This window comes from Lycium ferocissimum, unplaced genomic scaffold, assembly GCF_029784015.1.
Source record: "Lycium ferocissimum isolate CSIRO_LF1 unplaced genomic scaffold, AGI_CSIRO_Lferr_CH_V1 ctg78, whole genome shotgun sequence".
NCBI lineage: Eukaryota > Viridiplantae > Streptophyta > Magnoliopsida > Solanales > Solanaceae > Lycium > Lycium ferocissimum.
The window spans coordinates 1-24,564 of record NW_026726948.1 but is presented as its reverse complement, the minus strand read 5'-3'; the positions used below and the strand labels follow the sequence as shown (position 1 = coordinate 24,564).

Genomic DNA, 24,564 nt, shown 5'->3' with positions numbered 1-24,564 from the left:
ATATTTGATCTGCTTAAAAGAAATTTTTAGAAGTGACATCCGCTTAATGTGTGTGGATCACATTATTCTTATATTAGATGGCCCGTGCCCGTGCTGAGCACGGGTGTATGTCTGACATTGCTGATCGTAGAGCAGAAAAAATTTAAAAACACAAAGACTCACACGAAAGTTAGTGTATTACAAACCAACTGCTATAATTTGATTTTTATAGTGAACATAGATTCACACACACAAAAAAAAAAAAAAAGAAAAAAAAAAAGAGTTCACTTAATAAGGGGAGTAGCCAATTTCATAAATTTAAATACAACTCACATCAACTATTTACAAAGTTTGTCTATAATCTATTGATTACCTAATGAAAACTAAATATTTCATGCTTTTGGAAATCTTTTAGCAGCATCAACTATGTCGTACAGATAGTTTTTTGTTCTTTCTGGATATGGCTTCAATGGTAGACCTATTAAAACCTGCACAAATAACATAAAAGAAATCATCAAACATGAAATTGAAAAATAAGCTCAATCTTATAAGTGAAAGTTTGATCACCCTTTTATTTCAATCAACAAAATCTTACATTGAAGTTGAAGGCAAGAAGTAATCTAAATCACATCTTTATATTACACAAACCAACGTATATATAGGGACTTCATTACCACAAAAGAAAGGAAGAAAAACCAAAGAAACAAACAGCTAGAAGTTGGACTTATATTTGTTCCACATATACCCTTATCCAATACTTATACCCAACACCGTGACATGGAAGCAGTCAATAACATTTAAAATCTCTTTCATATGAAAAGTACATAGGTAATTGATTTGAGCCATTCAGATAAGATCAAAGTTTTCTCTCAATATTACATCAAAACAAACCTACGTAGTTTTAAATCAAGTAATCTGCGGTTCTGGTCCACAATGTCAAGTTTTATATAAAAGTTTGATGTACTAACAATATATACCAAATGGCCCCAATGCTTAATAATCATTCATTACTAATGCAATATCCGTACCTTTTGAATTCTTGAAAACAAGTACTCTAATACCCTAGGCGTCGTCCCACAATTTACACTATGTCTTCTGGTGCCTCCTTCAGTATTTCCAAGCATGGTTGTGTTTTTCCACTTCCAGTCTGCAAGAGAGACATAGAGTAGCTAAATACAAAACCAGTATAAAGTTCGAGTCTTTTTCACACTCTGACATAAAAATTGGGCAATACTGCTGAAAGCATATATTGGAGATCTTAAACCGTATAACTGAGCAACATACCTGGCCATAGGCAAACACACAGCTATTGTAGCCTCCCATGCAATTTTCCACCATAGGTACTCCAGTAGCTTAAAGAGCATCTCCTGTAAATCGAAAGATATGAAAACAAACCACACCAAAGATACATGAAAAAAAAAAGGGTTTTGGTTAATTTTCGTTTCAAATTGATACAGAATATATGAAAAAAGAATATAGCAAAGTTAGAAAGAGATAAGGATAGAAAGAATGAGAAAGATAGGCAGTACTAAGACTCAATCCATGAATTTCCACTGTCCATTTGCCATCGACAATAGTAGAGACTTAGAGTTTCACAGTTTTTGGCCTCCATTGTTATTTGATAGAGAAAGCTTGGAGGTGAGGCATGGAAGATAATGTGAGATAGAAATCGGTGATAAGTGGAGGCCAGTTGCATCTCACACAACTAAACACTGTCACCAAAAGAGGAAATAAAAGAGCTGCAATCTAGAAATACCCGAAGTGCACATACGAAATAACAGAATTCCGTAAGTACTCTTCGTCGTACCATCACTGCCACTTATTATATAGTTAAGAATAATCCACAAGAAACAAATGCCTTGCAAGTTTAATACAGTGTAATTTCTGTTTTCACATGCTTGCTGTCAATGTGATAAAAATTCATAAAATACAGAGAAAAATGGATCTTCTGCCCAACAACTTTTACTATCTAAACTAAACCATACAAAAAAAGGGCGGTGTCTAAAATTTGTATCCGGTAACTATTTCTATAATATTAAATGAAAACGTGTATAATCCACTATCTAGTATCCATGTTGTGAACCAAAGCAACGAGTTCGATATTTTCATTCTGAGTTGCTGGGGTTTTGGTGGTTTCTTTTGAATCTGACACTTCATCAGGAAGGATAGAGGAGTTAGGATCACTTCTGGGAACCAAAAATAGTACAAAAAGGGGAGTGATTCTCAAAATGTTCCTTATCAAAATGGCTAGCCAGAGATTATGAAACTTTGTCCTTGTAATTTTGAAGACATGAAGCAACAATCCACCTCCCCATCTTGATGTTAGAACTCCAGCATTGTCAATTGACATGAGCAATGCGAAAAATGTGCCTTCAATGCCAGGAGGACAGAGCTTGGAACTTAGAACAAGAAGCGGCATCCACTTTAGGCGTAAAACCATTTGATATACACTTGCATCCATCACCGCGAAGAAATAATCAGGTATACCAAATTTCAAATTTAAACGTAAAACCAGCACCAAATCTAGCATTCCTGACAGACCAAACAATAACTGAGCCCAACAGAGTAGGTCTCGAAAACAATGGTCTTTCAATCCATATTGGTACAGTATAGTCCCGAATAGCGCTCCAATGGAAGCTACCGCTGATATATATCCGATACTCTCCTGCAGGGAAAAAATGTTTACAGAATTTCACATTTCCATGTGAGTTCCTTTACCAATAATGCCAAAAAAAGTAAGCATGGTTAATAGAAGGGATAGTTACATTTTTGGGCCACTCAAAAGAATAATAGCCAGAAAATGTATAGGTTTTGTATATTGAAGTATAAATATGCAATTGTATACACCAAATATACATATAATATACATAATCAGTGTATAGATTTTGTATATTTTGACTAGTAGTACAAAAATGAAAAAATCCGAATAGAATATCTCATGTATGCGTCTCTCATTTAAAATAAGAGAAGTTATACGAATAGCAAGAAAGAAAAGTGCATATAATCAGGTGAATCAATTTTTGTTATCCCCAAAAGAGTAGAAAGAACTAATTTTGAATGCACTTTTCTTTCTTCCCAATTCGTTTAACTCCTAAAAGAGTACAAAAACTAATTTTAATTTGATAATAGGTTTTCTGAAAAGATAGGAGAGGCCTACTGTATATATATAGTTGATGGGGTAAGCAACATTTGGCTTGGCATCTAAGCAGGTTAATTAACTCGGACCACTGAGTTCTCTGATTTGTTTTTGTCCTCCTATAATTTGTCTGGTGTTGTTAGTTAGAGGGGGATACTGTCAATTATGCAGAACCTCTCTTGTGTTACGTCTCCCCCCTCTAATTAAAGCCTTGTATTCGATATTTTGGAAATGCGTTATTAGTTTCCTTTAGTTAACAGTAAGTTAAAGGAACTTATGATTCTAAAATGTAATTGGGCACCCAAGCGTGTGGCCTAGTGGTCAATGAAGTGGGTTGAGAACCATGAGGTCTCAAGTTCAAATCCCAGCAGAGACAAAACCGCTAGGTGATTTCTTTCTATCTGTCCTAGCCTTGGTGGACAGAGTTACCTGGTATTTGGTGCTGATGGCAGGTGACAAGTGTCCCGTGGAATTAGTCGAGGTGAGCACAAGCTGGCCCGGACACCACGGTTACCAAAAAAATGTACTTGGCTTGATTGGAATGTGATGTGTTTTTCCACCTTCGAAAAATGTGGTCCTCCCTCTGAATCTGTTGACCAGTAGAACATTCCGTCCTGGATATCTACACTCAGTGCAAAGGACAAGTACAGATAAAGACATGGTTGCCAAACTTCCGGGCGTTTCAAAGTATTCCACATAGCCTTGGCAGCATCAGTTAAGTTCTGGTTTACCTGAGGACGTACAGATTAGGATTTTAGAGACAGACCTATTCACAAAAAGTAGTGAGATGAGATGTAAGTACCTGTTGATAAGCAAAGTCGTATGTCTGAGATTCCTTGAGCAGAACTCCTACCAAAACAACAAGCCCGGCTGGTATGGACAATAAGCCATATACCCCCTTTTTTCACAAAGAGAAGGATTCAGAAATCATCTATTATATTTAGAGATTCACCAGACTTCCCATAATGATACTCCCTCTGTCCCAATTTATGCAGCACATTTTACTTTAAGGTTTGTCCCAAAAAGAATGTCACCTTTCTGTAATTAGGAACGACTTAACTTTAAAATTCCCTTTTTACCCTCAGTGAAATGATTTATAGCCACACAAATGTATAAGGTTTGTTTTAGACCACAAATTTCAGAAGTCTTCCTTCTTTCTTAAACCTTGTGCCTAGTCAAACGGTGCCACATAAATTAGGACATAGGAAGTATATAAAAAGTTGTTAAAGTATGGATAGAAAGCTAACCATAGGGCCAAGTAAGTGAACTAATATACCACTTAAAGAAAATCCCACTAGTGCCCCAATTGAGGAACTCAAGGCACATAAGCTTTGCATATCAGCTGCAAGGGAAGGATGAGAACCACTTTTTTGCGCCACGCATGCATCAACAGTCACGTCAGCAATAGCAACCGCTGCACTTCCAGCTGTCAAGGAGAGCACTGCAAGCACAATATGCAAGTTCTTGTGCAACGATAAGAACAACATGGAGACAGCTCCAAGAGAACCTGAAATCAGTGAATGTCATGCTTTGATGGAAGAACAGCAAAATTGCAAATATATTAAAGAAATTATCAACAGAGAAGATATTCAGTTATTCATCAAATATCTGGACTTCAATTCACTAACCAAGTTATGCTAAGGTTGTCAAGAAAAACTGGCATGAGACACTTAAAATTCCATAAGATTCAACCAATATTCCCTTGGGGTGCAGCTAAGTTGCTCAGACTCGGGTGCGGGTGTCCAATACGGGTGCAGATCTAGAGGTCGGATCCTTCATAATTTAAATTTTAAGATTTGGGAGTACAGGATCCAGGTATGGAGATGGGTGCAGGATTCAGCTAAAAATAATTCAAATATCTGAAGATAGAGTTATAAAAATATGGAGGTAGAGGATTAGGGTAGAGAGTACTAGGTAGCCGAGTGTTGAGGGGGCTAGCCTCCCTTTCTCTCTATCTAGCATTCACATAGTATCTTATTCTTCAATTTGTAATATTACTTGTTGCTTCATTTGCTTTGTTTATCTTGCTATTTTGTTGTCGCTATTTTCCTTTCAATCCAAAGATTGATTTCACTTCTTTTGAGCCGAAGTTTTATTGTAAACAACCTCTCTACCCCAAAAGGTAGGGGTAAGGTCCGCATACATCCTATCCTCTCTAGACCCCACTTGTAGGATTACACTGTGTATGTTGTTGTTGAGAGTTATACAAAGAACAACAACAACAATATAACCAGTGTGATGTCACAATCTGGGGTCTCGAGAGGATAGGATGTATGCAGACCTTACCCTACCTTTGTGGGGTAGACTGTGTTTTGGTGCAACATTGCTATTGCAACTGATTTTTTTTTTTTTTTTTTTTGATAAGGAATGTTTTGTAGAGGCAATGATAGACTTCTTGAGTTCATTGCACATTCAGCAGTGATGTTGACTGGTAAATATCTTTAAAGCACATTCTGGTTGCTGACCCTACCAAACAACCCTTGTCCACTAAAAGTTCTCCTTTTTTATTGACAAGTCCACTTCTAACATGGGATTTTCCAGTTTTAGTAAGTACCACAATATTATACAGACAGATTCCAACTAGTTATCAGCCTTGAAACAACATTAGCTACAGTTAAACTAACAGATCATCAAGAAAAAAAATTCTAAAATCAGCAGTAAAACTTTAAAAAGCTAAATGGCATTGCAAGTTTTACCGGCAAACAAGAAATAAGGTCTGCGATGATACCCCAAAATGGGAACAGCATCAGTAAGAAGACCCCAAAGAGGCTTGACAATCCAAGGGATTGAAGTTATTCCTGAATAAACCTGAGATTCAGAAGGCTGAACTTTTTGTACATCCTTCATATAGTACTCTGTGCTTATGAGGGAAAAAGCTCCACCAAGTCCTTGGCTTACTCCATATACAATCACCACACCAAACACATAACTCCAATGCAATTCCATAGCTAGCATTCTGAACCAGTTCAATGGAGCACAAATAGAACTACAGATCCCATTATTATGTTCATTTTCTTGGACTTCCTCCACCTCATTATTAATAATTTGAAGTTTGGCTTCTTCCCCCATTACTCCTCAAAATCTGCAAAATGGGATCCCAAAATAACAAGAAAACCCCAGTTCAAGATTGGGTCTGGTACAACAATGTATTGGAAAAGTCAACTCCCAAGCAAATGGGGATCACAATTTGTAAAACCCCAGTTCAAGATTGTTTTTTTCCCGAAGATTCTAGTACAAATATGTCTTGGAAAAGTCAACTTCCAAGCAAATATATTGGACTTGTTTTTCCCATGCGGTTTTAGAGATTTCTTACTACTTAACTTTTGACTATTTTAAGTTTCCTTCAAATGACAATGAATAAAACTTTGTGTGAAAAAAAAAAAGATTCAAACTTTATTTGATCTGAAAGATTTGTTCTTTGCTAAATGCCCACACATATGTCTCCAAGAGCATTAATTATTCTTTCAACTTGCATATTGCTAACACTAAATTACTCTCTCTGTTTGAGAAGGGTAAAAAACAGGTAGATTCAAGAATGGTTATTGGGGACAAGCGAAACTTTCAAGCTAGCTAAATCGTTTATCAACTACAGTATTATTATAGTAACTCCAAGGGCGGAGGAAGCTGTCATAAAATAACATTTTCAAACGGAAGACTACGACTACCTGCTGTTTTGTCTGTGTTAACGTCCATACAAAAAGTTTACATGTGATTTGTATTATTTTGTGGTGGGGGGGGGGGGGGGGGGGGGGGGTCGTGGGGGGTGGGTTGTAAACATTTTTTTCCAAGAAGTTGTGAAATTAGTGTTAGTGTGCAATAAAAGCTTGGCACTACACTTTTAACAAGGTGTGCTCACGTTATGGCTAAAAACAGATTCAAACCAAACTGATTAAATAAATCGAATTTTTGTGTGGTTTGGTTTGGATTTAAATTTTAATAAGCTAATAATATTTAATTTGGTTTGATTTTATTAAAAACAACCCAAAAAAAATCGTACCCGATAAATTATATACAGAAATTTTATAATTTTAAATCCTTTGTATAATTTTTCATGAAAATTTTATTTAACTCTAATAGACTAATGAACTTACGCCTTAAACTCATTTCTTAAAAGAAAGTCATGAATCAAACTCAATTATTCAAGAAACAACTATGAGATTGACCTATATATTTTTTTTGTAATCCTTATAAATTATATTCACTTGATTAAAACTTATAGTAGATCCTAAGATATTTTTTCCAGAATCTAAGAAAATTATAGCCACCATAATAAAACCTTAATAACGGATTATAAGTTGGAATGAAAAATTCTGGAAAAAAAAAAGGAGAGAAATACCATTAGGTTTTTTAAAAACCAAAAAAACCAAACCGATCCAAACAAAAAATAAAATAAAACCAAACTGCGGCAAACCAACAACAACCAAACCGATGGATGTTCAAGCCTCAAGAATAGAGAAACTACTGATAGAAGCACTTCTGTTTTAAGTGGCCTATGCAACGTGAATCAAGACTAATCAAGTGTGGGTTATAGATACAAGATGCATAAAGATTAAAGGACAACTTACACAAATAACTACATTTTAGGAACTCTTAACGAATAGTAGTTACCTTTTAGTTATTTACGGTTCGTAGCTACATTTAGGCAATTCGCGTGTATTTAAATACACTATTCAGTTGTATCCAACTTTATCTGATATCACATGTATTTGACTGTATTTTAATACATGCAATCTTAATTTCTCTGAATACACGTGTATTCAAAATGATTGTATTCCGATGCATTTAAATACAAGACGGAGGTGTGTATTTAAATATTGATCTATCCTTTTGTTTTGGCTGTATTTGAATGTATTCAAGCTCTGATCAGCAAGGTCGCTGCTGGATATCGCAAAGGTTGAATATATTCGACTGTTTTTTAATGTATTTGAGTTGTCGCCGACTAGTATTTCACTGCTATAGAGTATATTCGGGTGTATCAAACAATGACAGCGATAAATTTGTATACAAACAAAAAAAATTAAGATCCAAAATTTCAGATACATCGTATATACCCGGAAAAATTGTATATAAACATATGCATATAGATCATTCAAACAACACATACAATCAAATACATCTAGTTTGCTCAAAAATACAATCAGTCAAATACATTAAACTTATATTTACACTAAAAAAATGACGAACACACTCAAATACACTCAGATCTGAGATACAAGAAGGAAAATAAGCCATGGAATACACTTCAATATACTCAGATTTGAGATACAAGAAAGAGAATGACGAATAGGTGTATTTGCTCAACTTTCCGGTGACGAGCAAGTGACGAGTGGGTGTATTTGATTATAACGAGCAAGTGTATTTGCTATTTGCTCAATTTTCCAGTGACGAGCAACATTGCAACATTAGCAGTGAGGAAGTACTGTGGCCTCCAGAACTAAATCAAGAATTGATGTCCAAAATCGGACTTCATTTTTCCGGCGAATTTCACCTTTTCAGATTGAAGAAGACCTTTAAGAAACATTTAAATACACATTTCTTTGACATCAAACAATCACCAGATCTGTGGGCACTAAACTCCAATTATAGATCCAGAAACTTCTGCCAATGGAAGAAAAGTTGATACAACGATTAGAATCAGCTGTGACGCGGCTGGAGGCACTATCAACCACCATCTTCCATTCCAGTGGTTCAGCCAGTGCTGACGGTGCTTCAAGATGGAGGCAAATACACCAACTCCCACGGGCAGTGGTCGTCGCAATAGTGGCATTTCTCAAATCTGGTGGTGTCACCGTGGAGGAGGAAAAGGCGGAGGCAAATCTGACCAGATCTGGACGGAGAGAGGCACCGGAGAGAGAGAGGTGAGAACCGAGGGAGAGAGAGGGAACGGGGAGAGAGAGAGAGAGAGATGAGGGAAAAATAAGCCATAAAACCTAATATATTTAGTATAGCTATGATAGGTAAATTGAAAATTCACTATAGCTATAAAAAGTAATTAAATTAAATACTTAGTAGTTACTAATCATAAATACCTCTTAGAAAATTAGCTATGCCAAGTAAATATTCCAAGATTAAAGGCTTGAACAACAGCTATCCAACTCCCTTAATATGGTGTCTACTGTCCAAGTTCAACCAAGGCTTGCTCATGCCCACATGTTCAAGTAATATACTAACAAGAAACCAGGCTCAATTAACATAGATAAACTAGTATATCGATTAAAAGTAGCAGAGAAATAAAATCACTAGCAAGTTTAAAATGCTCGTACAATTTACAGACTTATGCCATATACATCCATGATTTGAATTGCAAGGCCAGTACAACATTCAGTTCCGACAAAAGTTGGTTCCCCCCTTGAAGCTCTGCAGATAGGATTTGGATTTCAGGGAAGAGAAGCATATTATACATAGAGATTCTTTCCAGACTGCGATCAGCCAATCCACAGCTCTTTTCTTCATAAAAGCCAACATGAAATTAACTGAATATGGTAGATATAAACTAGCCTTTTAGATATATTATCTCTGTGATGCCAGCTTTTTCAAGTGTTGCAATGTTTTCTGCTTTATCCACTGTCGGTCATTGGGTAGGTAAGCCTGGATTGAGTGATCATACCTGCAAGTCATGAAAGAATGCTGGAATTAGTAGAATTCAAAAGCATAGTGAGTGCTAAGAAAAATGAACAATGTGTTCTATCTGGTATGATGGACCAGGGGCCAATCAATTGATGTGCACGTAGCAGTTCATCATGTTAATGAACTGAAAGTACAGAAACCGAAGAGATCAGTCGGAAACGTGCTTACAATGAACTGAAAATTTTGGTGTGATAAAGCAGTACCATTCAAAGACCTGCTCTCAGGGATATTTACATGTTCATATATGCTTTGCTGTGTCAATAACACAATGTACAATACTTGCATATTTCACTGACTTGGGATTCTATTCAGGGGGTGCACGGGTGGAATCTGTGTGTGTGATATATATATATATATATATATAGAGAGAGAGAGAGAGAGAGGAACAGGTACACTAATGCACTCATATCGGCAAGGCCATCTATGAAATTATAAAGATCTGAGATGTCGTAAGTGATTTCTCTGATAGCTGGGTTCAATTCCTTGAGTTTCCTCTCATATAAAGCACAAATTCCTGCAGGAGAAAAGTATCTTAGGAAATGGCTAAACAGAAGAGGAACATTGAAGCTTAAATTAAATGCAGATGGTAAAGAATTTATGCCAAAGAATGAGAAGAATCTGCCCCTGAATATTTTCTACAGGGGAAGACAGTTGGGAGCAAAAAAGAAAAAGTAAAAATGTTAATACAAATCCCATCGACACCCCTCCCCCTTCTAATAAACAATTTAAATCCAATAAACGACAATAGTATTTGACAAATATGCAAGTAAACCACTACTAACTAAATCTCTCCCATCAAATAATACCATCCAACTTTCCAGTCCAGGTAAGCTTATTTTCTCCCATATTTTTCTCATTTATTCTAGAGATTAGAGATGCTGATGGCGGAATTCACTCTACAGTTGTTCAAGTTCTCTTTTGAAGTTTGAATCTGTTTATAATTTCTGATCTGAATATGCTTTGAGATCTTTTGCATTCTTTTTGGGGTTTTAACTCTTTAATGGTTGAGGTGGGATTACACAGGGTATGTTGTTGAGTTTTATAGTGTGCTATGTCTGAAAACTTGAACAAAATTTTACTTGTTGGCTGACCAGAACTCTTCTTTTCATGTGTCTTTGATTTTTTTTTTTCCTATTTTCATAGATGGCAGAAAAAGAAAGTAGAGTAAGTGAAAGTTGGGGTTCAAACGATTGCATACTAACACTTCATGTCCCAATCCAGTTGAAGCTTCAAGGAAAAGCAAAGTCATGCAACCTAGATCTGTTATTCGGGAAAATTTTGAGAGGTACACTAATTCTAATGGAGTTGTTAGAGCAAAATGTCGTTCGTGATAAAAATTATGCAGTTGCTACAAAAAGGTAATGTCACTTCATCAATGGAATAACCATATGAATCAGTATCCTAATTTTTCTCTCATTAAAATTAGTCAAACACATAAGCTTTCAACTAATTTTAAGTGGTCCAAAGGAAGGGGTGATTAACCTTAAGAAAATTGATCAAGCGCGAAATAGGAAGCGCTTCAGCTCAAATGATAATCGTGGATGAGTTGCCCTTCAGTTTTGTTGAAAATGAAGGCTTTAAAAACTTTCTAATAGTCACAGAACCTCAATTTCGATTCTTTTTTGTTAACATTGACAAGAGATTGTCATGAGCTTTATAGTGAAGTTGAACATAGTTTTCAAAGAAGAACGTTATGAAATTAGTCTTACCACATATACTTGGACTTCTTTGCAAAGAATCAACTATATATGTCTTACAGGTCATTTCATTCATCGAGATTGGATTTTGCATAAAATACTACTTACTTTTGTCTGATCTCTAGTCATAAGGATGGTGATATGACAATTGTTATTACTAAATGTTTGCTTAATTTTTTGAAAAAACTTGGGCACCTTTTTTGAGGCAAAGGTAACCATTTGCATTAACCATAACTTAACACCTAAAAATGTTAAAACTTAAGAACTTTACAGAATCATACTTACAGCAAAAAGTCAGTGCCCCTATTCAAAAGCTAAAACTTATACATTGCCAATTAAATCTACCAATTCTCCTATATCCCCCCACAAATTCTGTTTACACCAAAAAAAGAACAAGTCAACAAACTAAGACAAGCCATCCTGATTTTCTGAATGGAACTGCTAGTATCCTCAAAATGTCTTGAATTCCTTTCTTTCCAGACTACCCACCATATACAAGTAGGGATGACCTGCCACCAATCTTCATCGCTATTTCTTTTCCCCACACTTTTCCAACTGCTTAGAAGTCCCAATGTAGAACCAGGCATTACCCATTCAACACCCAAAATACAATAGAACATGTGCCACAGATTTGTAGTTGTCTTGCAATGCAAATTAGATGCTCATTGTTTTCACCATCTTGCAATGCAAAAATGTTTGCTTAATTGGAGTTTGGAAAAGGTGTTCACTATTACGGTTGATAATGCTACAATGATTTCCTGGTGAAAGAAGCGTCTAAACAATTGAACACCTTATCCAAACTCCAGTAAAGCAAACACTTAGTAATAACAGCCTACATTTCATTACCCTTAAACACGAGAGCTATGACAAAAGTTAAGTAATATGTTGTTGAAAAATCAATCTCTATCAATGAAGTAAGTTGTAAGACATAAAGAGCTGATTCTATCCAAAGAAGTCCAAGTATATGTGGTAAGACAAATTTCTATATGTGCTTCTTTGAAAAACTTATTCACACTGCAGTTCTCTTCACTAAAAAGTTCATAACAACCTTTTGTCAATGTTCTACGAGGAGGAGTTCGAAATTTGAGGTATTATGACTCTCATAAAGTTTCTTAAAGCCTTACTTCTTTTTTTGATCAAGTAAAGGTATTTTCATTCATAAATATGGCCAAACTGGCCGTATACATGAGGTATACCAAAAGATAAAGAATCTACAGAATATGATTCTCTACAAACTCCACCCAATCATCTATACAACAAAGAACTTTCTGTTTACACCAAAAGAAAATAAGGGAGCGGAGGCTACTCCTCAACTGAGAGATACTCGATTCTACTCCTTCAAAGGCTCTCCTATTTCTTTTTCTCCAGACTACCCACATTAGAGCAAGTGGAACGATGTTCCAAGTCCTTCGTCTTCTCCTCCTTCTCCCGCTCTTCCAACTAACCATCAAATCTTTCAAGGTTCTTGGCATTGTCCAAGGAATGTGAAACCACTTAAACATATCCCACCATAATCTCAAGGTAATCCCGCAATGTAGGAGAAGATGGTCCACGTCCTCGCCCGTCTCCTTGCACATGTAACACCAACTGACCAGACAACCTTCCGCTTTCTAAGAGTTTCCGCTGTCAGGATCACCCCTCTAGTGGCTAGCCAAGTGAAAAACACACCTTCCTCGGCACGCTTGGAACCCATATTGCATTACAAGGGAAATCAATCTCCTCCCTAACCAAGAGCTTCTCATAAAAAGACTTCACAGAGAACACTCCATTGTTTCCCAAGCCCCACACTTCATAAAGCCTTGCTTCTCAACAAAACTAAAGGCCAACTCATCCATAATTATCATTTGAGCTAAAGCCCTCCTACATTGTCCTGATCAAATTTACAAGTGCTAATCACCCTTTCCTTTGCACCACTTGAAGTTGGTTGAAAGCTTATTTGTGTTTGACTAATTTTAATGTGAAAAAATTAGGATACTAGTTCATATAATAATTCATTGATGAAGTACCATTACCTTTTGTAGCAGTTGCAGAATTTTTGTCACAATACTTAAATGCAAAACATCCCCAAACATATTCAATTTCATTCTTAACAACATCGAGAGAGGGCAATGCCAGCAAACAACAACTCCATGTCAACCCCAAGCAAGATGGGATTGGCTATGAGCCCTCATTTTTCATGTGCTCCATTTAAGCCATCTCAGGTCAATCAGGAGATGACAATAAGATTAAAAAAAAACATCAATGGGGATGAAAAAGACGATATCAACGGAAGCAAGTGACTAATAAGAGCGCAAATGGCAGCAAAGGAAAAGAGAAATTAGAGAGATATGCCTATGTGAGCTTTACATTGTCGGTTCCAAGCGAAGATAAAGAAGGGTTGGGGTTAAGTAGCATTTAGTGTAGAAAATTGTCATGATCAATTCTCTAGAATATAGAGGTTTCATATAGCTAACCTCACTAGTTTAAGATTGAGGTGTAGTTGATTGATAGAGAGATGAGAACAACAAAAGATGGTTATTTCAAGTTATGCTTACAAGGTGAAACCTTGTTAGTTAAGATAATAACTTAGAAACCCAATACTTCCTAGGAGCAAGACAACTCATGCACACTACAACTTCTCAAGTACAAATACTTGAGAGAACTTTGAGAAGTTAATCACCAAAACACGACATATGAACCCAGTTACTACAATTTCTATAAATGCACCAACAGATCCATCAAAGAGAAAACTAGTATGTCAATATGTAAATCAACCAACACCTTATTAAGTCTTTTTCTTTTAATATATTTTGGAAAATTCACCTTACAAGGTCATTGATAGCTGTATATTAAGTTCCACTATTTTACCAGAACTATCACCACAATGAATCTTCTTGCTTGTCATGGGGTCTATAACAACAGATCGTTGTCAGTCTTTTTCAAGCCTTCATGAAAGTAACCACCTATGAATGCGAAGTGTCACCTATAACACAAAGCAAAACAATGCTCTGTTCAACCCTTCCCTAGACATAATGATCCTACTTATCCCTTCTCAAAAAAAAAAAAAAAAAAAAAAAAAATGATCCTACTTATCCCTAAAAGGAGGTCCATATAGGTTGCAGTTCGTTTCTACTATCTAATCCCATCTGAGAGTGACTCTCCATTTGCCTTTATTTCCTATACCAGGAAGTCAAAAACTGGCTACATTCCTATATGGGTCCTAGTTCTAGTCCAACATATTTTCTCCCACCAAAAAAATTCTCGTCCATCATAACTCTGAAAGTGTGATGAACAAAAACATGCAAAATTAACATGCTTGAATTAGCCAGACCAAAGTTTCTTGAACTTCAGTGAGAAGGCAAAGAATAAGCGTTCGTAAAAGTTTGGAATAAGAGGGATTTTCATCTACAGATAATAATACATAATGAAATTGTTTGCAAGGACTACAGGTATATTGCAAAAAATATGTTGGATTCTAGTTTCAGATTTCAAGCTGCTAACAAATCCAGCTGATTGACAATTATGTTTGTGATCTTTACATATTTTTCCTGGGTTTGTACCTTAATTCTGGTTACCTACATTCAGGGGGGGAAAACAAGCATTGCCTCAAAGCAATTGCATAGATAATCAGAAAAGAGTAAATATAGCAATATCGTGATAAATACCGTCCATTGCTTGACTTATTGATTCATAATCCATGAAAGTGCGAGTTGCTCGGTTCTGAGATGTCTGCATGAGAATAATGGTGTGCCTGTTTGCCTGCATAACACCCAAAAGAGTAGTCAAATAAAATATGCTAGTAGCTTTTTGCCTTCATCTTGTTCTTCTTTTTTGGTAAACCTTCATCTTGTTCTTGATGTACTTAGGTTATAAGAATCACGCCAATAAGATCATGTTGTACCCATACAACACTCATATTAGTATTCGATGTTGTACAACTTTTTTGAAATCAGAATGCAAATACAACTTATCTTAAAAATCTCTAAGCCTGATGAAGTAGCTATATTCTCCTTGGGGATGTCCCAAGATGGAAATACCATACATAAATGGGGACGGGAACTATGTACATTAATTTCTCTCAACTGTTAGTAAAATATTGTTGTAGATGATCAGAACTTTTATCTCTAGTTAGATGCATATGGTGTGTCATTGTATGCTTTTTCCCCCCAAAAGAATGACAAAGCGGACAAATATGTCTTTTTATTCAGGACACGTTGCTTAAGTCACATAGAGGATTAGAGACTTTGGGCACCTTAGCTTTTCCAAAAGGTAAAAGCAACATCTGAGGATAATCAGCATCATAAACGACGAAGAAAATCTCTTTCCACGGAGAGAAAATCTTAAAAGAGAAAGAGATACAGTACGTCCAAGGATAAGGATCATAAATCACCAAGAATATCTTTCTACCGAAAGAAGATCTAAAAGAGAAAATGATTCAGTATGGCCCAAGCAATAATACTATTTGGTAAAGACAATAGGATGAGTAGATATTATGATGTTGACCAAGAAAAAGGAAAGAAGAAAGAAACAAAACTTATTGAGGCAGCACCAGAATACCTTATGGAGCGGCCATGAGAGAGCAACCTAATACAATTGCAAAAGAAGCTAATACCGTCCAAATGAATCAATAAAACGTCCTCATTATATAGAGCCTATGTTGATTAGATTCTTCAAAAATGTTGCCGGTGCGTGTTGGATCCTCCAAACACAGTGCACTTTCGGAGGATCTAACACAGGTGCGGCAGCACTTTTGGAGAGTCTGAGCTTCATAGTATAGAGCTATGCCTCTTTCAAAATCAGCAAAGACAGGTTAACTGGATCAGAAGTTCAACCTATTCAAATTATTTCATTTTATTTCACAGTGGAACCTCCTCAAGAGGAGTTTTTCTTCACTAGTGGAGAGCCAGAAAACACTATACCCCCAACGACCTTTGCTACTATCAAATTTTTAAGCATTGAGCATATGACTGGTAAAATTTTAGATATTCATAGCTAAGATAAGGTCATAGCTTCTATTATTCCTTCTCACTTTACCTATCTCCACATCCCTCTCCACTTCTATGACTAGGTTACCACTACAAGGACCCAAGTAGGCATGTACACAAATCATACAACCATTCAGCACCTCGAGATTAGTTTATGCTATGACGCCCTGTATCTCACTCATCTGCATACTCTCAAAACACTGTATGTCTCCCAGGTATATCAGAACCCAGAAAAGGACTAATTGGGGAAAAGATATACACAACAAAACAAAAAATACAACAACAACATAGCCAGTGTAATCCCACAAGAGTTCATGTATAAGTAATGGTCTAGAAGGAAAAAATGAAGTCTTTCTTGAATAATCCCTCTTGCACCCCACTTCACGCCAGAAAACAACTACTAAATAGATAAATTACAAAAACACCAAATAAGAAAGAGGGACAACTGATTTGCTCATCAGTTCAGCTAATCTACTTCTACAATATGTCAACTTAGGGGTGGCAAATGGGATGTTTGGGCTAAGATGGGCTAGGTCAAGATGAGCTAAATCAATAAATAGGTCATTGCCCAACCCTGCCCAAAGTCTACTTGGGCTAAGATGGGTTGGGTCAAGATGGGCTAACCAATGGGTCATAGCCCAACCACCCCAACTTGACACAACTTTTTATCTTAGTGTGATACTACGTACTAAGTAACTAATTTATAAAGATAATAAAACTCGTGAACAAATTTAAATTGGCTGGAAGCATATTCGAAGCAATTTGGATTTAACAAAATAAATTTAGTTGATTTATATCCTAAATATTAGAAAAAGTAACATGGAAGAAATAATAACTTTTTACAGACACATCATCTGTGGAACATAGCTAGTGCAAAAGTGCTCCTTTCATTTTTTGATTAGTGTAAAAGCAAAAGTTAAAACTGCTCTTGTAACCATCAAATTTGCTACCATAGAGTTCACAATTGCACAATGAGGGGTAACAGGTATACCACAAGGCTTCTTTACAATCGTTTTTCTCTATGAAGAGTGTTTTGGCCAGTTTGAGGTTGAGCAAACCTCACACTAAGTGTTGTACCTGGGTAAAAACTGAAATTTCCAGAACCATTGGACAAAGCTTCTCTTCATTGGTCAACCAGTTTATAAGTTTAAACAATATAATTGCATATAATAATTGAAAACCGAAGCAGAAGTCACAGGAAATGTGTCACCTTGTTCCAGCAGCCCTTTTGATTACCTCATTTCATCCAAGAAACAGAAAGGACAACAGGGATTCCAACACCAAAACACAGAGCTAAACTGAGACAAAATTGGAGTTATAACCAAGTGGTTGCAACTTCATCTAACACTCAAGTAGTGCATGGTTAAAATCTCACCCATGTGATTCCCTTTCCCCCCTATTTACAGGCCTCCACTCTTCCTCCCCCCACAAACCCAAAAGGATAAATATTCTACATAGGATTTTGTATTGCTTTTCTGACAATTACCCCACTACACACATGGTTACCAAGCACCCACGTAAAAACACATTACAGCACTTGTATGCTTGAAAACCATGAGGTTTCAGAGCTCTTATTCTAAGAGCTGTTGATATTCCCTTAACTACAGATACAACAATACTAGTTTTTTTTTTTTTTAATAACAGTGGTGCCTGGGCCAACTTGCGTGCACCTCGACTAATTCCACGGAATACCCGCCACCTCCCACCAGCAGCAAGTACCAAGTAACTCTGACGGATGGTATGGGAAGAAATCACCTAGTATTTTTGTCTTTGCTAGGATTTGAACCTGAGACCTCGTGATTCTCAACCCACTTCATTGACCACTATGTCACAACCTTAGGTGCTCGACAACACCAATTATGAACCTTTATTTCATTTTATATTTTATATTGACTCGCTCCCTTTTTTCCAACAATTCATCCACTTTCCTTTACTCCTTAGGGAAAACTTAGAAAACTAAGATGACACTGAAGTGTTTTTTTTTTTTTTTGAGAGTCAAAGGTAACCAATGAAAGTTGTAGCATCGATAGATATTTGGTTCAAATATCATTCCCCTTTGCCCTCTCCACCCAACCAAAGGACAAAAAAATAAAAATAAAGCTACATTACATAGTAGATTCTTTAATCAGTTTAAACTAAGACAATAAAGTTAGCTAAAGGCTTTAAACCAAGCTAATATGCATATTCATCTCAGCAGACAAAACCAAAAAGTAGGGGTAAAAAGAAAAACATAAGAAAGAAAAGCTTTAAGCAAGTAACCTACACAAAAGTTTCAACATTAAATATTACACCATATATATTCATCTCACCAAACAAAAGCAAAAAGTGGGGGTAAAAGAAAGAAAAACATCAAGCAAGTAAACTACCAAAAAAAAAAAAAAAAACTTAAACACCCACAATTGAAGAAAGAAAGAAAAAAATTGGAACCCTAAACATAATTATAAAGTTGAAGAAAAATGAAATAAAATTCAAGAAAGAAGCATAAACAACAATGTTGGAATTGAAAAAATTAAAACATTACCATTATGAATGAATAAGGATGATTTTGTATTTTGCTGATATTTCGAAGCAGAGAAACGAAAACCTTGGGAGCAAAGGAAGGGAACGAACTTTGATTTGGGGGCCGAGGGGGACGGGGTGGTCGACCCGGGGGGGGGGGGGGGGGGTCGGTCTGTACGTTAACAAAGACAATTTGCTGACAGAATTGTTAAAAATGTAGTAACAATACTCATTTTATTTCAATTTATGCGAACCCATTTAACTGTGCACGACATTTAAGAAAGAAGGAAGACTTTTAAAATTTATGGTTAAAAATAAGTCTTGAATATTTGTGTGGCTGCAAATCATTCATAAAGTGAATTTATTTTCAAATTAGGAAAAAGGTCATTCATTTTGGCACGGATTAAAAAAAATAGGTTCACATAAATTGAAACAGAGTGAATATTTGATTTGTTTAGTTTTATTATAAATTAAAAAAAATGAAGAAAAAATGTAACCAAACAGATAAATTATAACACAAAAAATAGGCGTTTTGGGGCGAGCCCGGGGCTAGCGAAGCTTACGTGTGGGGCGTAAGTATCGTGGCGTATGCCCCAATCTTTTGGGCGTTTGTTTAGGCGTAAGCCCGAACATTCTGGACGTTCATTTGTGGCGTAAGTCTCGAGAATTTTTTCAAATTTGAGCCAAAATTGCTTAATAAATCTTTTTTTTTTTAAAGTTAAATATCCAAATGTTAACTCATAGTAAATTCTCAAACTAAAAATCTGAAAAAGTCAAAAAAGAAGTTTCTAATTATTTATCCTAATTTCATAATTTTTCTCTTTGTTGTTTACGAAGTAACAGATACATGTTAGACCTATGTATGCAAAGTGCAGACTACAACACAAAATGTTTTGTCCTCCAATTCTTACTATGCTTACATTTTCCTTCTTTATGCTATATTTTCTTCAAAATCTTTTTAGAAATCTTCAATTTATATTTTTCAACATAGAAGTTTTAGTTTTAGAATTTTTTTTGGTATTGCTCTAGTATAGATAATGTTCTAAAGATTCTATTCCACCTATTTCTATTATAATGAGTATTCCCCCCATTTCAATTTATGTGAACCTATTAGTATTTGGGGAGTCTACGAGGTGGTTCTTTGATCACATTTTCCTTACATTTTTTCTAAATTATTTGAACTATAAATTATCAGGACTTATAGTACTTTTTGTGTAGTTTCAAAATACATAAATTTTATTTTTACATACTTGAAAAATCTATATCAAAATTTATGGTCAATGTTATAAAGTTTGACCCTCGTACTCCGAAAAGGTTCACATAAATTGAAACGGAGGGAGTATTAATTTGTTATCTAGTTTTAGGTTTTAAAACAATGACTTTAAATTATTGTCATTTTTACCCTTGAAATATTAGGATGTATCATTTTTACAAATTTAATTATGTCTCATCATGATCATGTTATTGGTGCATTGCATCTTTACGTCATTCACTTTTTCAAGATTTTTTGTTAATCGTTCATGCAGATGTTAGCATGTTAATAATAAATATTACATTATTCTATTATATTTTTTAATAATTTTAATGTATTTTTATTTATATGTTTATTTTATTAATTTATAAAATATTAAAAATTAAATACCCATGGGGCTTACGTGTTAGGACTTACACCCTGTCGAGGCATATGTAAAACGCCTCGCCTTACGACCACAACTTTTAAAAGACTGGTTGTAAATGCAAAATTTACATATCCGAAGTCACAATATGTCATCCAACTCCAACAGTTACCATACCACATGACCAATAGAATATGTACTATCATTATACAGTAATTACATTCCAAAATACAGCAAAATATCATCAAACTAACTAATAGTTCATTTCCCCTTTCTTGGTCTTAATTTTTGAAGTCTCTATTGCCTACTTTGCTTCTCTACCTGATTTTCAGTACTGTAGCCTTTCCCTTCCCTATTTACTTTGTTGATAAGTCGGGAAGATCCGTGCGTTCACTAACACGTATGTCATTTCTTGTGAAACCGATTTTCCTGGTCCATATCATTACTAAGCTTTTCCAAGCCTTAGAATGTTACAAATTTGAACACCCATTTTAGTTTCAATTAGCTTTCTTATTCCTAACTCAAGCTATTAGATGGGGTTTAAAGCCCCAAATTCTTGCTATTTAACTTTTTTCCTAACTTCTACTTTCTTTTCCAAGCAAAAGTACAAGTATTTAGGCACAAATAATGTTGGCCACCATTAAAAGTCGTTCAAGCTTGAAGAGTTAATAGAAAACATCTTTAACTTACAAATGAAGTTTGAATACAAAACCCAATCACATAACTAACACATTTGGTCCCACAACCTTAGTTAATGGGTTTAGCTACTCATATTCATTAATGTAAAAACAAAAGTAGATAAATATTCATGACACTTACAAATAGTAGTTGAAGTGATGACAAAAAGTAGAATATTCTCCTTAGAATCTTCAACAACCAATACTAAATGCTTGTAATACTAAGAGACAACAAAAACTGAATAGAGAATGCCTTTTACAAAAGCCTAGGAGAGTATTTATAACATCCCAAAAACGTGCACCAGCTTTGGACAAAAATACCCTTCCGTGCATATCGTGTGAGCCGCAAGTGGTGTCGGAGATGCAACTTGTGAACCGTAGGTTGCAGTAAACTTCCGCAGGTTGAGCCAAAGTCAATGTGTGGATGGCATCATCTACGACATCAGATGTGACTCGCAGGTTGAACCTGCATCTCGCAGATGGTGCTTCCAATTTCCCAAATTTCTCAAATGGCTTTCACCTTTTGCGTTTCATCTGTGTTTTGCAAGTCATGCTTCCCTACATCCTTGGCCTGTTTTGGTCCATTTTTCTCCGTTATGCTCTTCAAACATCCTATCCTACAAAACGACACAAACACAAGAAAAGTAACACCAAAAGTACTTGAAAAGTCACAAAAGTCTAAGGAATTAGCATCAAATGTGTCGTTAATTTCACGCCACATCAGCACTGAGTTCATGACATTCGGAATGACAATCATGAATGAATTATAAAGCTATATTGTTTAGGGAATAGAAGCTCAGAAACTTTCCATGAAACTAAGTCTTAACTCTATTTCTGAGGCAAATCATAATAATCGTAAAAGAACGTGGCGTGGAGAGAATCATTAACATTCTCACACGTAGGGAGTTAGCCTTACATACCTCAATTTTGGCCTTTTAGCGTACTACAACATTTGTCACCCCTTTCGACTTTAATCTATAGCAATATATGTCAAAGGGAATCAATATTAGTAAGAATACTCATGTTTTGGTCATGTAAGCATTTTATCAAATACTTGGTGGGCATGAAGCTCCACAAACTCTCATCAATGGTGTTTTTAAACCCATAACCCATCCTTTTGCTTCAAGATAATTCTACAATCTCATAATGTTATGATCAATATCATTCTCCATCACTCATAAGATAAACAACACCTTAAATCAATAGTCAACAATTAACAACCCAAACCTATAATCGTTCATGCTTTTCTATCAAACCCATCAACTCATATCCCATGAAATTATAGCCTATAATCATCAATCCAAATCTATAATCAATTAAAGAACGGAGGTGTTACCTTTTTAACGAATTTTCATTCTTTCGTCCAAGAAGTCTCAATCGATTATCTATGGATTTGAAGGGTTTACCCATGTTAATAAGAACTTAAAATTAACTTAGAACTTCTATCGAATCTTATACACCTCACTATTCATCTTGATTCTGACATAACTATTTCCACCTAAACTCATCCCGATAGGCTTCATATGGCTAAAATATCACATTAATACTCATTTAACATATTCACACCTAATCCATATTTACGGAGTGATACAATATGAAACAATTTTTTAACGAATTTTCATTTAAACTTGTTGGAAGGCAGACCTACCGTAAACTTAGTCGAAGATATTGACTTAATAATTGTTATTCATCCCGTATGCTATATTAAAATATCACATTAATACTCATTTAGCATATTCATACCTAATCCATATTTACGAGTGAAGAATACGAGAACTTCCCTATAATTATTTGATATGCTTCCTTAATTATTTGATATGCTCCTTGATCTGTCAGTACTTCATCATTTTCCACTGCAGTTTCTTTGTTGTGATCATCATACTCTTTGGTTGTTATTTTTGTAGTAGTGTCCATAGGAGTATTTGCTCGTTTTGCTGCACTTAATCCACTCTCGGAAATTAACTCTAATGTATATTTTCTTTGATGCACTACGATGCCTTGATTTGATCTTGCAAACTCAATCCCAAGGAAATATTTTAATTCTCTAAGATCCTTTATCTTGAAGGCTTTATTCAGTGCAGTTTTTGTCTCTAGTATCTGCTCAAGGTTATCACCAGTTATGAGAATATCATCAACATATACTAACACTATGATTATTCCATTTCCTCTCCTTTTTTATAAATAAAGAGTAGTCATACTGACTTTGATGAAATTCACATCTAAGTGAGGCCTCACTTAACTTTGCATTCCATTGCCTTGGTGCTTGCTTTAAACCATACAAAGATTTTGAGAGTAGACCTGCTTACACTCCCCTTGACTCTTAAATCCTTGTGGAAGATTCATATAAATCTAATCATACAAATCCCTCTGTAGAATGCATTATAGACATCTACTTGATTAATATGCCACTTCCTTGCTACAGCAATTGCCAATACTGCTCTCAAGGTGACCATCTTTACTACTGGACTGAACGTTTCTTGGTAGTCAATTCCTTTTGTTTGACTACATCCTTTTGCAACTAGCCTTGCCTTGAACCTCTCTATTTCTCATGTGGTCTTGTACTTCACTTTATAGATCCACTTTTTCACGCCCCAAACCATGGCCTGGGCGTAACACGACACTTGGTGTCTAACTGCATGTGACCGAGCGAACCCATAGGCTGGCTGAATTAGCACGTGATATCAAAACATGCAATAATAAGGAATAAAGTAACACATGCTGATCTACTAAAAAGTCTGGCCGAAAATATATATATGCGGAAATTACTAATTTAAGTCTGAACATTTGAATAAATAGCCAACAAGGCTAAAACGTAAAAGTCTGTTAATATCTGAATAACTAAACCATATCTATGAAGCCTCTAAAGATAACTGTCTAACTGCTGGGAAGACTGAAGCAGGATAACACCTGGAGAAATTGGGGCTCATCATAGCTGATACGAACGGGTCCTAGCTAGCTGGATCGTCAACCTGTATATCGTTGCCTGCATTGCGAGATGCAGGCCCCCAAGCAATAAAAGGGACATCAACGAATTTGAATTGTACTAGTTATGTAAAGCAACTGAAAGAAAGAATATAAGTACTGAAACTGAAACTGAACTAAATAGGAAAGCAAGAGTCTGAAGTACTCCCTGTTCTGAATAAAGAATCACCTATAAAACTGTAAATATAACCGTGGCCTAGGGCCCAAATAATGTGCACAAAAACTGTGGTCTCAGGACCAAGCAATATGTATGCATAAACTGTGGCATAGGGCCCAAAAATACAGATACAAGTGTTCAACATTAAACAATTTACAAAACTGTGACTGGCTATAGCTGATAGAATGATGACTGTTTCTGATTTTGGAACTTAAACAAATAATTGATTA

General features: G+C 35.6%; 2 protein-coding genes across 2 annotated transcripts; both read right to left on the bottom strand.

Moving 5' to 3' along the window:
- Positions 1–1,783: 1,783 nt before the first annotated feature.
- On the bottom strand, positions 1,784–6,758 carry LOC132045733 (probable folate-biopterin transporter 2). Its single transcript, XM_059436308.1, has 5 exons — positions 5,812–6,758; positions 4,363–4,622; positions 3,918–4,013; positions 3,676–3,846; positions 1,784–2,644 (listed from the first exon to the last, which is right to left on the bottom strand). The coding sequence occupies exons 1-5, from the start codon at positions 6,182–6,184 to the stop codon at positions 2,039–2,041; spliced, it is 1,506 nt and encodes a 501-aa protein (XP_059292291.1). The 5' UTR covers positions 6,185–6,758; the 3' UTR covers positions 1,784–2,038.
- Positions 6,759–9,279: 2,521 nt separating this feature from the next.
- Positions 9,280–19,054, bottom strand: LOC132045732 (enhancer of rudimentary homolog). The gene is made up of 4 exons (XM_059436307.1): positions 18,925–19,054; positions 15,084–15,177; positions 10,136–10,256; positions 9,280–9,722 (listed from the first exon to the last, which is right to left on the bottom strand). Exons 1-4 carry the CDS (start codon positions 18,925–18,927, stop codon positions 9,626–9,628), a joined length of 315 nt encoding a protein of 104 aa, XP_059292290.1. The 5' UTR covers positions 18,928–19,054; the 3' UTR covers positions 9,280–9,625.
- Positions 19,055–24,564: the final 5,510 nt, after the last annotated feature.

Bases quoted from the DNA above. Each gene is read 5' to 3' on its own strand.
- LOC132045733 (XM_059436308.1), bottom strand. From the start codon at position 6,184: ATGGGGGAAGAAGCCAAACTTCAAATTATTAATAATGAGGTGGAGGAA. The intron at 4,623-5,811 runs GTAAAACTTGCA...CACTGATTTCAG, and splicing joins ACCTTATTTCTTGTTTGCCG to GTTCTCTTGGAGCTGTCTCC. The intron at 3,847-3,917 runs GTACTTACATCT...GTACGTCCTCAG, and splicing joins ACGACTTTGCTTATCAACAG to GTAAACCAGAACTTAACTGA.
- LOC132045732 (XM_059436307.1), bottom strand. The intron at 10,257-15,083 runs GTATTTATCACG...TTTCTCCTGCAG, and splicing joins AATAAGTCAAGCAATGGACG to GAATTTGTGCTTTATATGAG. The intron at 9,723-10,135 runs GTACCTGTTCCT...CATGACTTGCAG, and splicing joins GCCGATATGAGTGCATTAGT to GTATGATCACTCAATCCAGG.